At 42.8% G+C, this 13,581-nt stretch overlaps 1 protein-coding gene across 1 annotated transcript in view; it reads left to right on the top strand.

Moving 5' to 3' along the window:
• rab28 (RAB28, member RAS oncogene family) overlaps positions 1–13,581 on the top strand; it is a 31,891-nt gene that overhangs the window by 4,815 nt on the left and 13,495 nt on the right. The window contains exons 2-4 of the mRNA XM_059346886.1: positions 1,618–1,714; positions 5,487–5,575; positions 7,528–7,657. Coding sequence (XP_059202869.1) covers positions 1,618–1,714; positions 5,487–5,575; positions 7,528–7,657 — 316 coding nt within the window. The remainder of the gene's footprint in view (positions 1–1,617; positions 1,715–5,486; positions 5,576–7,527; positions 7,658–13,581) is intronic.

The raw sequence follows: 13,581 nt of genomic DNA, 5'->3' as shown, positions 1-13,581 counted from the left end.
TGTACGTTGGAAAAAAAGGTCTACGTTGAGGGAGGAGAGCCAAGCTACTGGAATGCCAAGACAAATGGCCGACGAGGCCAACGCCAGCATGTGGAATACATTTTTGCTGTCCGAGCTTGTTATTCCTGTGTTGCCAGTGATTGTTTGGGCTACTTAAATGGCCGATTTTCTCCTTGTTGCGTCAGTCACCTCTAGTAATTTTTCAGTCACTCTTGAGCCTGTGACATACTCCGCAGGCTGAGATTAAAAATGTCTGTAGGTTAGTGAACTTTTAAAAGAATTAGTTGGATAAAAGTTTATTCTGTACCTCCAAGGAAATGCTGTTGCCAAGACTACACATTTAATAGCTTTAAGAAACAGTCCATTTAAAAACCATACTAGGATAAAGGTTGGATATGATAGGTGGCATCCACAATAACAAAACTATATCTTGAGAAGCCAAATAAACTGTTGCTTACATAAAGAAAATCTGTGTTAACCAGGATAATGGTTTTCCTACTTATGTTAGATTGTGTCCTCACTGGACTCATTTGAAAGAAATCCAGTCTTATTTGAAACATTATTTGGCTAAACCTAAACTTTCTGGGCCTGAATAGAGGTAGAAAAGGACAAAGGCTCAAGTGAAAGCTCAGTAGATTGAAAGAAAGAATTTAGTTTTAAGTCCTCTAACCCTCAGTGAGTGGCAAATACCACATTCAATGCATTTGCTGCCACATGAACACTCAGGGAATCCCATTGCTTCACTTCTCTGTTGTGTTTATGTAAGCACACTGCTCTAAAGATAGCTAATAGACATTCAGCACTTCATTTTTTTCCCTATCCTCATCCATCAAAATGAATTAAAGTTGGCATGTCAAGCCTGCGCTATGATTCCCATGGATTTCAGGAGAGCCCCTAACATGCTATTTCTTTCCCCTCCTCAAACACAACAGTGACAGTGATGGAGGTTTTATAATTTGTGGCAATTATTAGGTCTGCAGTCTGTAGACATGACATACTCCGACACCTGTTTTAGTAATTCACGTTGATTTTCACTGTCACAGCCGAGGCTGAGTAGTGAGACTCAGACAGTTACATCAGCCACCTTTCACTCAATCACAACCACTCTGAAGGTGCTTAAAATGGATTCGTTATAAGGAAATTAATGTCTTATGGGTTATGCGTAAAGGTTGCATCGCTTAAGAATTATGGCAGCATGCTGTTGTGGAAAAGACGTGTTGTGATATGATAAATTATACACTTGTATTTTTAGAAATATTAAAAAAGCTTACTTTGGCATCAGGTTAATATAAATGAAATCAAAGTTTTTCTACTTCTGCCCACCACCAAAATATCACTTTTTCAGGAAGTTCTTTAATATTCTGTGTATTTTTTAAGGAGTTTTGCAGCATCTTGCATTTTGCCCCAGGCCTTGTTGTGATTTTTACTTGTTTTTATGTTATGCATGAATGTGGGAATATTGTTTATTATGCAAATACTTCCCACTGAATCAAGGTTTCTCCCTCAACCTGAAAGCATTTTCTTTTTTAAACACTTAATGCTTTAAATGACATATTTTTAGCTCTGCGGAGGTGTTCTGGCCCTCGTTGACGGTGTCTCTCTTTGTCTCTGTTTCAGACATCACTCGCCACCAGGTTTGCTCAGGAGGCCTTCGGGAAGCAGTACAAACAAACCATCGGCCTGGATTTCTTTCTGAAGAGAATGAGCCTTCCAGGTGAGACACCTTCATAATCTTTTGGGAGTGTTCTCTTGTTCAGAGACTCAGCACGGACACGCATGTTGCACAAGCACGCAGACTTGTTAATTCAATAATATTCTGAGGATTTGTATTTACCTAGACAGACTTACAGAAGTGTTGGTTGTTTGTGATGCTGTAAAATCAACCTTAAGGTTTGGGAGTTCTGTGTTTACTTTGTATTATCAGTGTTAGAAAGATCCAGAATATTAATAGGATGTCTAACAAAGAGGCCTGCTGTTCCACCATCACTTTCTGTCATATTTTTGTTTCTCATATTTTTCTGGCGCTGTTCATATTTTCTTGTACTACCAATTCCAGGCAGAGTTTGTGCTTCAGATTAACTCCGGAGCTGAATGTGTCTTTTCTGGTAGCTCCTTATTGTGGAGTGTCTGCCACTTCTCAGGCTTATTCACTGTGAAAGCTCTTCTCTCCAGAGCAAACAGCACACTTTCCTTTTTTTCTACTCCACAAGGCCAATGGACAGCTTATGTCCAAATGGGCGAGCCTTGCTCATAATTCTGTGGGCAGAGTAAATAAATTAACATTTTATATCCATATCTCCAATCCCCAAGTTCAACTGATCTTTGTCCTGCACCACATAAAACATTCATGTTCCTATTTGTTTATGTTGAACCCCGCAGAAATAAAGGCACACTCTGTATCCCTTTTAGATCTGTAAAATAAATGTTTATTGACAAATGCTATATTTAGACGAAAGCACTCCATTTTTACTCCCTACCATGTGAAATGGGGATTTTCAGCATTTTAAATGTCATTTCTCAAAGTTTGCCAAGGCCTAAGCTCCAGAAATCTGCAAAGTGCCTTCATTCTTTCATTACTAATAAAACAACATTAGGCAAAGGCAAATTAAGTGCTAAAAGTAAAAGTTATGCTGATTTGTGAGTTGGCTGAAAGATTCTATTTTGATTTTGTGTCAGTTTCAGCTTATGAGACTTAGGAGAACTGAACCCCCAAAAATGTTGTGGTGGAGTCCGGATGAAAAGAGCCAACCATAAGCACAGGCTGGCTCAAACCTTCTTAATATGAACTCTAACAAACGCTGTTAATCGTCTGACTTCTCTTTCCAGTAACTTTCTTTCCCCAAATAATCCTGATCTGTCCCGCGTTAGACTGTAACCTTTGTCTGTATCACTGCAACAACACTGGAGCAGCGCCGCAGTTGTTAAATGGACCATTTTCTGGGGAATTGGGTGTTGATGAGCTGATGAAGAGGAGGGTGGCTCAGCGAGCTGGGTGGTCCCAGCCTTCGTTAGGACCCCCACCCTATCTAGTGTTGGAGAGGTCTCTGTGGGGCTGTAAGGGTCCTGCAGCAGGGGGGAGAGGAGCCTATAGCCAGCCTTGGCCCCTCGCACCATGAAGGCCCGGCTTGTCAAACTTAATGTACATTTTCCAACGCAGGGAGAGGTGAGGCGAGGCCGACTGGCACACAACAGCCTCCTCTGTCTGTGTGCTTTTATAACAATACCTCTTCCAGATGTCTCTGCCAAGCCAAGGAGCTGCAGGGCTGGAGGACTGACTCGAGGTGAAGTTTACGGGATTAATTCTCTAACTTTCTGATGCTGCTTTGTCTTACTAAGAGGACAACAGAGAGGCCAGGTCCCTCTCCTTCTTATGAGGCCATAGGACCTTACTTTATTTAAAAAATATGTGTTAGAACGTCACTGTTTCAATTTCAAATCTAAAACCCAACGAACACGAGATAAGCTTTCAATACTTCACCTGATACGATGTCGCCGAGCATCTCAATACTGAAATGACAAAACCAGTGAACTCTTGATCTTTATGAATCTAGACTCGAAAAATGGCATTGCTGTCAGTGATGGAAAAAAAGAGGATAAAATAAAAAATGTAACTGATTTGTGTCTAAACGAATCGTCATTTGGAGAATTGCGACACCACTAACATTATTTTTTGCTTCCTGTTTTAACCGTGCCATGAATTACACATCATGTTTTTAAATGTAAAGATAATTTTGCAAGTCAAGAAAGTCGCAGTTTGTTGTAAAACTGCTACAGTATAAGTCTGTAAAAATATGTGATTAAAAAGTTGCGTTATTGACGTCATTACTTTTATTTTTACTGTGTTTCGTACCTGAATGAACTCAACAGGTCGTGTTATTTTTTTCATGGCGAGACTTGCAGGTGCGTGTCCAGTTTCCCCAGAAGCATCCTGGGGATGATTCCAAGTCTTTTGCAATTTTCAATGCTGTATTTATTTTTGATATCACTTTCTGAATTCCCATTAGCCACCAGACTGGTTCTTTGTCCCCACTGTGCCAACAGATTTAAATTATGGAATTGCCCCTGCATATTTGTAGTGATTTTCACCTTTTTTAATACTTTTATTCCCTTGTTCTGGAAGAACGAAGCAAAATTTGCCAAGTTAACATCGATGTTGTTATTGGACGTATATTGTGTGAGACGAGGATATATTTTACTGAGCAGTTAACTAAATGGCAACAAACTGTGACCTTCTCGACTTGTAAAATTGTATTTTAAATTGTAATTCATGGCAAAATTCAAACAGGAACAAATTATTGTTTGGATCTTGTCGTTGACTACCTTACATTTTTTTTCCAAACTTAGATGATCCACAGGAAGGGGAGGGGCTTATTGCCCCTGTTATCAGTTTTAATGGTCATCTATTGAGCTCAAAATCTCAGTTTCTATTTCTAAAGCATAAGCAGAAAACTGTCAGCAGTGTTGAGTCAGCGTGGATCTCTGAAAGATAAATAAAGCCAGTCCAGGCATGGAGGATGGCTCTTTATAACACCATGGAGCCGTTATTCATTGCACTCCTCCATGTTGCTTTACATTGACACTGTATAGTCTGGATGTAGTGACTGTGAACCTCAGCGTTTCCTTCCTTTCCTTCCTCCTGAAGGGTTGAGTGGCCCAGCGTGTCCACAGCGTACGCCGCTCTAGCCTCCAGGCCTCATCACAGCAGCAGAAACTCCTCGCTGTCTGCTCCTCCCTACTTCGCTTTTTTTACCTTTTTTTTTTCAACCACCCCTTTCATTTTCCAGAGGAAGAAAATATTTATTTGGATTTGGTTTTTGTGCCCTTCTTTCTCTTTCATTCACTCCTTCTTTCTCTTTCCACAGGCATAAGGACAAGAGTCTTCTTTTCCTCTCATTTTGTGTTTAATTATTGCTATTTTCCTTAACAGCACATAATTCTCCTCACTTTCCTTACTTGGCAGGATATGGCACAATGCAAACAGCTCTTCCCCGGCTAATAAGAAGTCAAGTTTTTTTTTTCTGTCAGGGTATTGAGGATGTTTAAATTAGAGGGTAAGCGTACCTATTCATCCCCTCCATCTCTGGGCTGGATATTCTTGGATGTGAGGTGTGGGTGACCTGCCAGGCCAGAGCGCTTAGCATGAAAGATTAATCGCTGATTTATTGTTTCCATTATGTATATCAACAACGTTGACTTTTATTATAGAAATCGCTCACCCTAAATACAGGCTCCCGTTACAGCTGAGTCATTATTTCCTCAGGATTATGAGCTTTGTTCAAACAAACAAGTTCATGATTAGAAAGGACATCCAGAATGGAAACGGACAAAATACAGCATCATCATATTTTATAGAATTTAATTTAATCGATTAAAGACAAAAGAAAGAAAGTGGGATGTTTGACACAACAATGCTCTCTATATAGAGCTGATTTTTAAATGTCAGTTATTTTTGATATTATTTTAATAACTGATCTTTTTCCTTTTAGGCAACTTGAACGTGACCCTGCAGGTGTGGGATATTGGAGGCCAAACGTTAGGAGGGAAGATGCTGGATAAATACGTATACGGAGCTCATGTAAGACGCCACACACACTCACATTCACACCAAATCCTCCGTTGCTACTTTTTATTCTGCCTAACAATATGCATCTATAGTTCCTTCATTTTTTTATTCTTTAAACATGAAGCCAGCAGACAAACTGACCCCGTGAGCCTCAGGAAGGATAAGAAATATACATGTAAAGCTACAAACCAACCACTGTATATCCTTGTTAGAAACTACGAGGAACCACAGGAAGAATTAGTTTCCAATTCTGTAAACGTCCTGTATTGGTGAGTCTGTTCCAGCTTATTATTACAGATCATTGAGAAGCTGCCACTCCCTCCCTCTGCAGACAAATCATAATAAACTGGAGTCACAGCGAGCGCACCAGTTCAATAGAGCTTTAAAAATCAATGCATTTAGCTTTTTAAAGAGCTGTTTCACTTTAATGTCATATGTAAGACTGAACAGATGTTAATAATACTGTGAACTGTCAAAAACTACATTTCTAAAAGTTATTTTGTTGCGTCCAAATTGTATTTGTTAATTGAACTTGAAAGCCATTTAAACTGAAACTATTGAAAGTAATGCCCAGTATTTGATACCTACCTCATAGTATATGAAGGAGCGCAGGAGAAAATAGGCCTCTAATTGATCTATTTACTGTCATTTAGTGCTTTTCCTATGGAAAAATGAACAATGTGTTGATTAAACTGACAGCCCAGCGCTCTGCAAACACTGTAATTTGTGTCAGAGTGCTAGTTGGTACATGTGTCAGCATCGTTAGTGTCCAAAGGTAGTCTTGTTGCTATGGACCAGTGCTATCTGTCACTTCCAGGATGTCTCTTGTTTGAAAAGGCTTCTTAAAGACCAGTTTGTCTAACGTGAGATCCATGCTGCAGAAAAAAGAGCCAACATCAGCACAGGCAGGAAACCTGTCACCATAAACAGCTACATGCAAGCACACTTCTGTCCTGTTTGTCTATAGAAGCTGGACAAACATTAGAAAGAGGTTGTTTTTCCATTCCATGAATCTACTTTGCTGTAAAATAATGAAAGTGACCAGTTTCTTTGCTCTAGGTTGTGTGTCCTCCTATCCTGTAGATGTTAGCAGCGCTTCCTTTGCGTCTCTGTCCTTCAGCAGCAGAATGTCGTCCATCACTGCCACATAACGCCACTCTGCTCGGGGAGTTCCTCGTCAGCGCTGTGTGGAACTTTCACACCTATTGTTCAGCGCTGTGCGTCCTGTAATCAATCATGGCTGCTCAGAGAGACGGCAGTGACTGTCAGAGGCCTGAGCTGTCGTCACCGACCAGCGTGTTGTGACAGTGTGTGTCTGCCAGACAAAAAGCTACCAAACCTCCAGTCGTGTTGCATCATGCTGAAGAAGTAGAGAGACTTGGGTCTGGGTTCATTTCCAGCCCTTGGAAATGGCAAAACTTTGTAGCATGGAGAGCAGATATTTGTGTTGATTTATGCCAACAGCTGTTGTATGTGTTTACTCTCTGAATAATCTGTGTCCATGTAAACACTTCTGGCCTCAGTGTTGCTCCAACAGGCTCTGGTGTTGCAGCATGCATGCTGCTGCAGATATACAGTGTTGAGGATTAGATTGGGAGGAAAACGTCTCATAGACGTCCTTCATTCATTAACTCAGACAGAAGATAACAGAAGCTCACTGCTGTCCTGCACAGAGAACTGGGAAATATTATAGTTCAAACCACAATTTTAATTTAAAACCACATCCATGTGATTATAGCCTCCCTTAGATTATATTATATTATATTATATATATTTGTATTGAGCTTCAGATTGTGTGAGTGACTGTGTCCCCTCTTTGTGAGTCTGTCCCCTAAGAAGAGGAGCAGTGCCACCTACTGTTCCCTTCTCCCTCAGTGTTACTCCTGTTAATATAAAAGGATTAAGCTGTGTACTCAGCTGCTCGTATCAGCGTCTGACTGGTTGTGTTCTTCCTTTATTTTTAGGGGGTTCTCCTGGTGTATGACATCACCAACTACCAGAGCTTTGAGAACCTGGAGGATTGGTTCAGCATGGTGAAGAAGGCCAACGAGGAGTCTGACATCCAGCCGGTCATCTCCCTGATTGGAAACAAAAGTGAGAATACTCATAAACACAAACACATAATAAAATCCTTGTTTTCTGCAGGTGCATTGCTGTACTTTGCAAAAACCTAGTTGTGTCTATATATTTTGGCAATGACTTTATTTTAATTTCTCCTAAAAAGCTCCAGATTAAATGAGGTTTTCTTTCATTTATTAGGCAGGTTTTTTCTGTTCACCCTGACGTATTTCTCATGTTGCGTGTCTGTGTTTGTGTGGAGGAGTGAGTGTTTGATGGAACAGACGTGTTTGTTAGAGCAGATAACTGATCGCTCTGATAACAGTTGATAAGAGATTCAGGTTTTGGAGCGATGGGAATGCTGATGTTTGTGAACTTTGGGGAGTGGCTGAAGATGATTTAAGATCCGCGGGCCAACGGACCTGGGGCACTGCTTATCTGCCCTCCTCCTCCCAGTCAGTACCGTCTGCCCCCCCCCCCCCCCTCCCTCCCAGTCATCCCAGTCAGTACCGTCTGCCCCCCCCCTCCCTCCCAGTCATCCCAGTCAGTACCATCAGCCCCCCCCACCAGCTCCTGTCCCTGGTCGTTGGTTAGAGAGGACCTGGACGTTAACCAGACGGCTCTCCTGCTATCAGCCTCCACCTCCAGAATAAAGAGTAATAATGATGACTCTTTTTAAACATCCCCTTGACAGATGTGGAGTCATGGCTGCCGCCGTGTTATTGTAAAGCGAGGCGTCGGTGTGTGTGTGTGTGTGATGGTGACTGTCCACCTTGGCGGCGATGATGAACGGTCAACAGAGTGGTGCCTGCACACAGGAAGCGCTCGCTAATGTTACTCAACAGGGACCATAGGTCACGCTTTAATTCTCCTGTCTTCGCATCCGTTGCATCTCCTAATGCCCCGGCTTTACCGTGGGCGCCTCTGTATTTAGGCTAGTTCTGGTGTATGGATGAGTGTGTGTACTGTAATATTTAAGTAGTGATCATCTCGCTGTCAGGCTCCTCACCCCGACTCTCCCCTAATGGCTCTATCGCTGAGAATGGCCCATGTGTGTTTTTTCTGCTCCTACAGGCTGAAAAAAAGAAAAACACAATCCCACACAGATTGCCCCGCGAGGAGCAATCAATTACCTTCAAGACTTTATGAATCCCTGAACCCTCCCGTGGACTCTTGAAGAGAGTTAGTCTAGCTATCGAGCTGAAAATGTCCACACCTACAATTTAGTTTTACTTTTTTGTCTCCTCATCCTATCTGAGTTGTCGTTTTTTTTCCTAAAGAGCTTTCTGGCCTTTTTAAGTATTGTAGCATTTTTCTCCAAAAATGAATTCTTGGCACACGTCTACAATAAACTTCACGTATGAATACACAACATTCTTTTGGGTAGCAGAGTTTAGATTTCTTTGAATGGTTCCCATGATGTTGGACTGAGTGAGGCAACATGTTTGTGACAACCAAAATAGAAATACAGACATAACAAGGAGCTTATAAAAACACTACAGATTTATGCCCCAGTGAGGGCTCGCCTCAGGGGAGATTTTTAGTGTTTCCACTTAGATAAACTGAAGGTGAACACTGGCAGCAGATGTCACGTAGTACTACTTATTTTAGTTGCTGCTTGGAACAGAAAGAGTTATACATAATGCAGCTGAAAGTGTTTTCTAATGTAGTAACAGACCTGTAAGTGTCAACATGGTGGCTACAGTCACATGTCTGTCTGTTTGGATTATTAACAGTACATGTGTTACTGTATACGTTGAGCTTAAATCTCCTGAATGAGCCCTTGGCTGCCTTCTACTTTAATGAACACTGTCTTCTGTAGCCAGTGTGTGGTAATTGAGCCTATGGAGCAGCCTGGTTCATTAATGATGTCCCCTCCTCTGCTTACGCTGGCCTGACTGCCCTCCTGTGCCATGTCACCGCTAGAGGAACAACCTTTCCTTTCTTCGGCTCGGCGTGGCCGGCCGGCTGGGGTTAAGTGTGCTTGTTAAGCAGGAGCATGCTGCACCCCCATGCCCTCTGCATGCTGCCCACAGAGCCTTGTGTTAAATAATGGCACCACTTGTAACAATTCAGAGAGGAAGCCAATGAAATGTTTTATTGAGGGCACACATATGTGCACACAATTATTTATGCAAGAGCATGCACACGCACACAGACAGAATGTGCATGAGGTAAAGAGGGAACACACGGGTAATGGAAGAATGCTAAGCTCTCGGTCTGTCTAAACATACTATAACTGTTTATTACAGCGCAGCCCAGTGTAACACCGTATGGTACACAGGAACCTCTCAAGAGAAATGTTGGCTTGTTGCGCAGTCATCTACTCCACCACTCCAGTGTTTCATTTTTAGGAGACTAATAAGTGCTGTGTGTTTTGAACGGGCTCCAAACAATAAATTCTGATGTTCTTTGCTTTACAACAGCTGCATTTGGCCTCCGACTGTTTGTGTTTGAGATCAGAGATTGTCTCATATAAAAAATATGGCACATTGTTAGCAGTCCTAATCCGTATTTCTAATCTTTTTATGTGTTACACATATTATGACTGAACAGGACCATCAGCATTTAAAATGGCTTATGTTACTGTTTGAAATTACTGCACATATTTCTTTGTGGACATTAAGCCTGTGTCGTTTATCAAACCAATTTGTTTTTATTAAGTGGAGATGGCAGGACCCTGCTCACTCCCCCATCAGCCTTCCTACTGCTGGCTCTCCCTCAGGAGCTCCACAGCATCCATCATGGCTCCTACAGCCCTTATTTGGGTGACTTAAATGGGTTCAGTTCTCTTAACCCCTCCTCATCACTCATGGCTTTCTGCTCAGAGGTTCTAACACTGTTCACTGCCGATCCACTCAGGCCTGCCATGGGAAACGTTCCCTCTGCAGGAGATAAGGTCCCCGCATGGAGGGAATGCTCCATTATGTCTTACCTGCCTTTCTCCTCTGCTCTGTTTCCTCTTTCTTCCTCCTCTGAGTCCATATCTTGCACCATCTCAAACACACTTGCACATTTATTTCCAGCCCTGTGCAAACATTAACTCTTTCAATCACGCACTTAGACTGACTCTTAACGCTTATCTCTCACATGTGTAGACTAACACTTCTGCTGTAGCTGCCTTTGCTTACAGTAATGTCTTTTCATTGGCTCCGTGTCTCTGTTGTGTTAAACAACATGCGTGTTTGCTTTCTGCGCTCTACGGCAGATCTCACCGTTGCACTTCACTCTCCCCAGTTTTCCATCCAGCCATGTGAAAGTTAAAGGAAAACAGGGATCTCCCCTAACTCTGGATTCTTGTGAAGCATGTCCTTGCCACCAACATTGTTGGTCTTGAGTTGTTTGCCATGTTGGCGCAGCCTCAGGTGGAGCTGAAGCCTCCCCTCCCCAGCTCTCGCCCCGTCACCTCCCTGCCCTGTAAAGCTGCCACAGTTCCTGTCTGTTCAGTGCAGGCCTGCACTTTTCTTAATAGAGAGATGCTCAGAAGTCCAGGAGCGCAGAGGAGCTCAATGCGCTTCTGTTTTTGGTTTAGCTCAAAAATGTTTTTCCTGGCTCAACCCACTCGTACTTAGGTCCTCTTACAACAAACTAAAAGGTCCTAATTGCCCCCAAGGGAAAGGTTTAGCCACAATAGACATGTGGTGGGACAAAAGCCCAGTGCTCTTACCCCGACACCCTCTCCCTCCCCGATAGGAGGATGAACACGTCAGCAGTGTCTGTTTTGCACTGCGGCTAACACGACCACAGGTTCGACACTGTAAAACATTATATATACAACATATAGACCCAGTAAGGCACGCTGTACGGCTCGCTAACAATCTGGAATGTTTACAGTTTACACCAAATCCAGCGTTTCCTGTTTCTCTTCACATTTTATTAAAAGGTAAAGGGTCAGAACAGACATGTGTATCAAATTGTCCCAGCAACCGCACTGACTGTAGCTGCTGTCTCTCTGAGTCTGGAGAGGATGGGAACTAGAGGTTCAGGTTACAGGCTGCAGAGGGATGAATGAAGAATTACAGCTGTATTACTGCGGCTGATAAGTCGGTGTAAAATCACAGCTGTGTGTCCAGCAGTGACCCGGAAATACTTTCTTGGGTTTGTTTCAGCTGCTCAGGTGGCTGATAGGTGGTCTTTCCCACACACAGCAGTGGCAATCTGCTGCTTTCTGCTAAAGGAACAAAATGCTCAGATTTAATTGTAACAACAGCTTGTCGAGCTCTGGTCCCTACACTCATCTCTCTCAACTCTCATGCCTGTCGAAACATGGAAAGTCCTCATTCATTTTAGCCATCCATAAAGCAAATATTGTTGCACATGCAGTAGATGATCAGTCTTCGCATACCTTCTTGTGTGGTAAGTCATGGGCCATTTGAGTTGCACAGCACAGCTTAGCCACCTGACCTGAGTGCAGCCTGGAACCCTCATCACGCTCAGGCTTTACTTTATTTCTCTGCTTCACAACATTGATATGGAGGAATTCCTGGAAGGGGCCTTGCTGACACAGGGTTGGGTAAATAACCGATTGATGTGGATCCACAGGCATATATTATAAATATATGTGAAATATCAACACACTTTTTTCCCTCCTTTTTTTTCTAAATCTACTTTTTTTGTGGTGTGAAATGTTACATCACTGTCTTTGTGCCCTTCTCCCGCTTCAGGTTTTTACTTGTTCAATGTTTTCTCAGGCAGTCGTGAGCAGAACTCACTTTCCATGTTCCAGTTCGCTGCTGTGGCTCTGAGTCCACTATGTAGGCCAGTCCAACGCATCGTTTCTTACAGGAAGACTTTATAATTATGAATAGACTTATAGTGATGCGATGCGTACAATTACCAAGGCTCCCATGTGCTCCGTATAATTATTATGGCTCATAGTTACGCTGCCGGCTCACAGAGGCATGTATTACTGCGGGCCTATAAAAGTCCACTTAGTTTAACAGCAGCAGGAGAGCTGGGAGGACATGGCCAGTGAAACCCGGGGCACCGTCTTGTGCGGTCGGCTCAGCTGGGCCTTTTGTTCACTTTTCACGAGTCCTGGGAGCCCGTTAACCCGGCCGCCTCGGCCCTCGGCCCCATGTTTTACTGTAGCAGTGACAGCTCTACTGGCTGCAGCTACTGGACACTCCTTTACCTTCCTGACCGGAGAGGGAGAACACACTGTTTTACTAGCCGACGTGGAGTATCTGATTATATTTAAAGTGTCGATGCATACGAGTGTGTGAGCGTCTGCACAGCGTCTCATGAAGGAGGATCAGATGACAAGATGAGCTGTGATCAATGAGCTGTCGACAGAACACTTCTGACCTGGTGGAAAGCGAGTCCCCTGACGGTCGCGGCCCGTTTCAGGCCACCGGGGCCGGCGCCGCCGCACAAAGAGCGCTCTGTCTCTGTCAGCGGCCCCCGAGGACTCCTGCACGGGCCCCGCTCGCCTCCAAACACCGCTACTAACAGCACTTCATCTGTCTGTCCGCACTCAGGACATTATTATTAGCCTAGCTTCAAGCTCTAATATACTGATAATTATCTCTCATTAGTCCACCACAGTTACATTCTCACAGATCCAGTTACACAATCTCCAAACTCATTAACAGCAGAATAGAACTGGCTGCAGATTGGTGAAATATTATGCAACTGTACTGATGCAGGAATTATGATTTCCAGTCTTCAAAAAATAAACATTGCTTACTGTAAACAATACACACACTGTTAAGTTCTAATGATTCACTGCTGAATTACTGCAGAGTGTCTGAGAGTAAAGATAACATTTTCATTGACGGCTGTGTATGTAGCTGTATTTCTTTTAAAAAAAAAAGAAAAAAGAGGAAGAAACTGGAACTAGCTAGTACTTTCTTTGCAGGGGAAAATTAGTTATTTTTTACATTTACATTCTGGTGTGCATATTTACAATACAAGTACAGACTTATCAAGCCCTTCATATTTCAAAACGCTCCGTTTTT

Source organism: Centropristis striata, chromosome 12 (genome assembly GCF_030273125.1).
Source record: "Centropristis striata isolate RG_2023a ecotype Rhode Island chromosome 12, C.striata_1.0, whole genome shotgun sequence".
Classification (NCBI taxonomy): Eukaryota; Metazoa; Chordata; class Actinopteri; order Perciformes; family Serranidae; genus Centropristis; species Centropristis striata.
The sequence above is the reverse complement of the archived record's forward strand: the minus strand, read 5'-3'. Positions and strand labels throughout refer to the sequence as shown.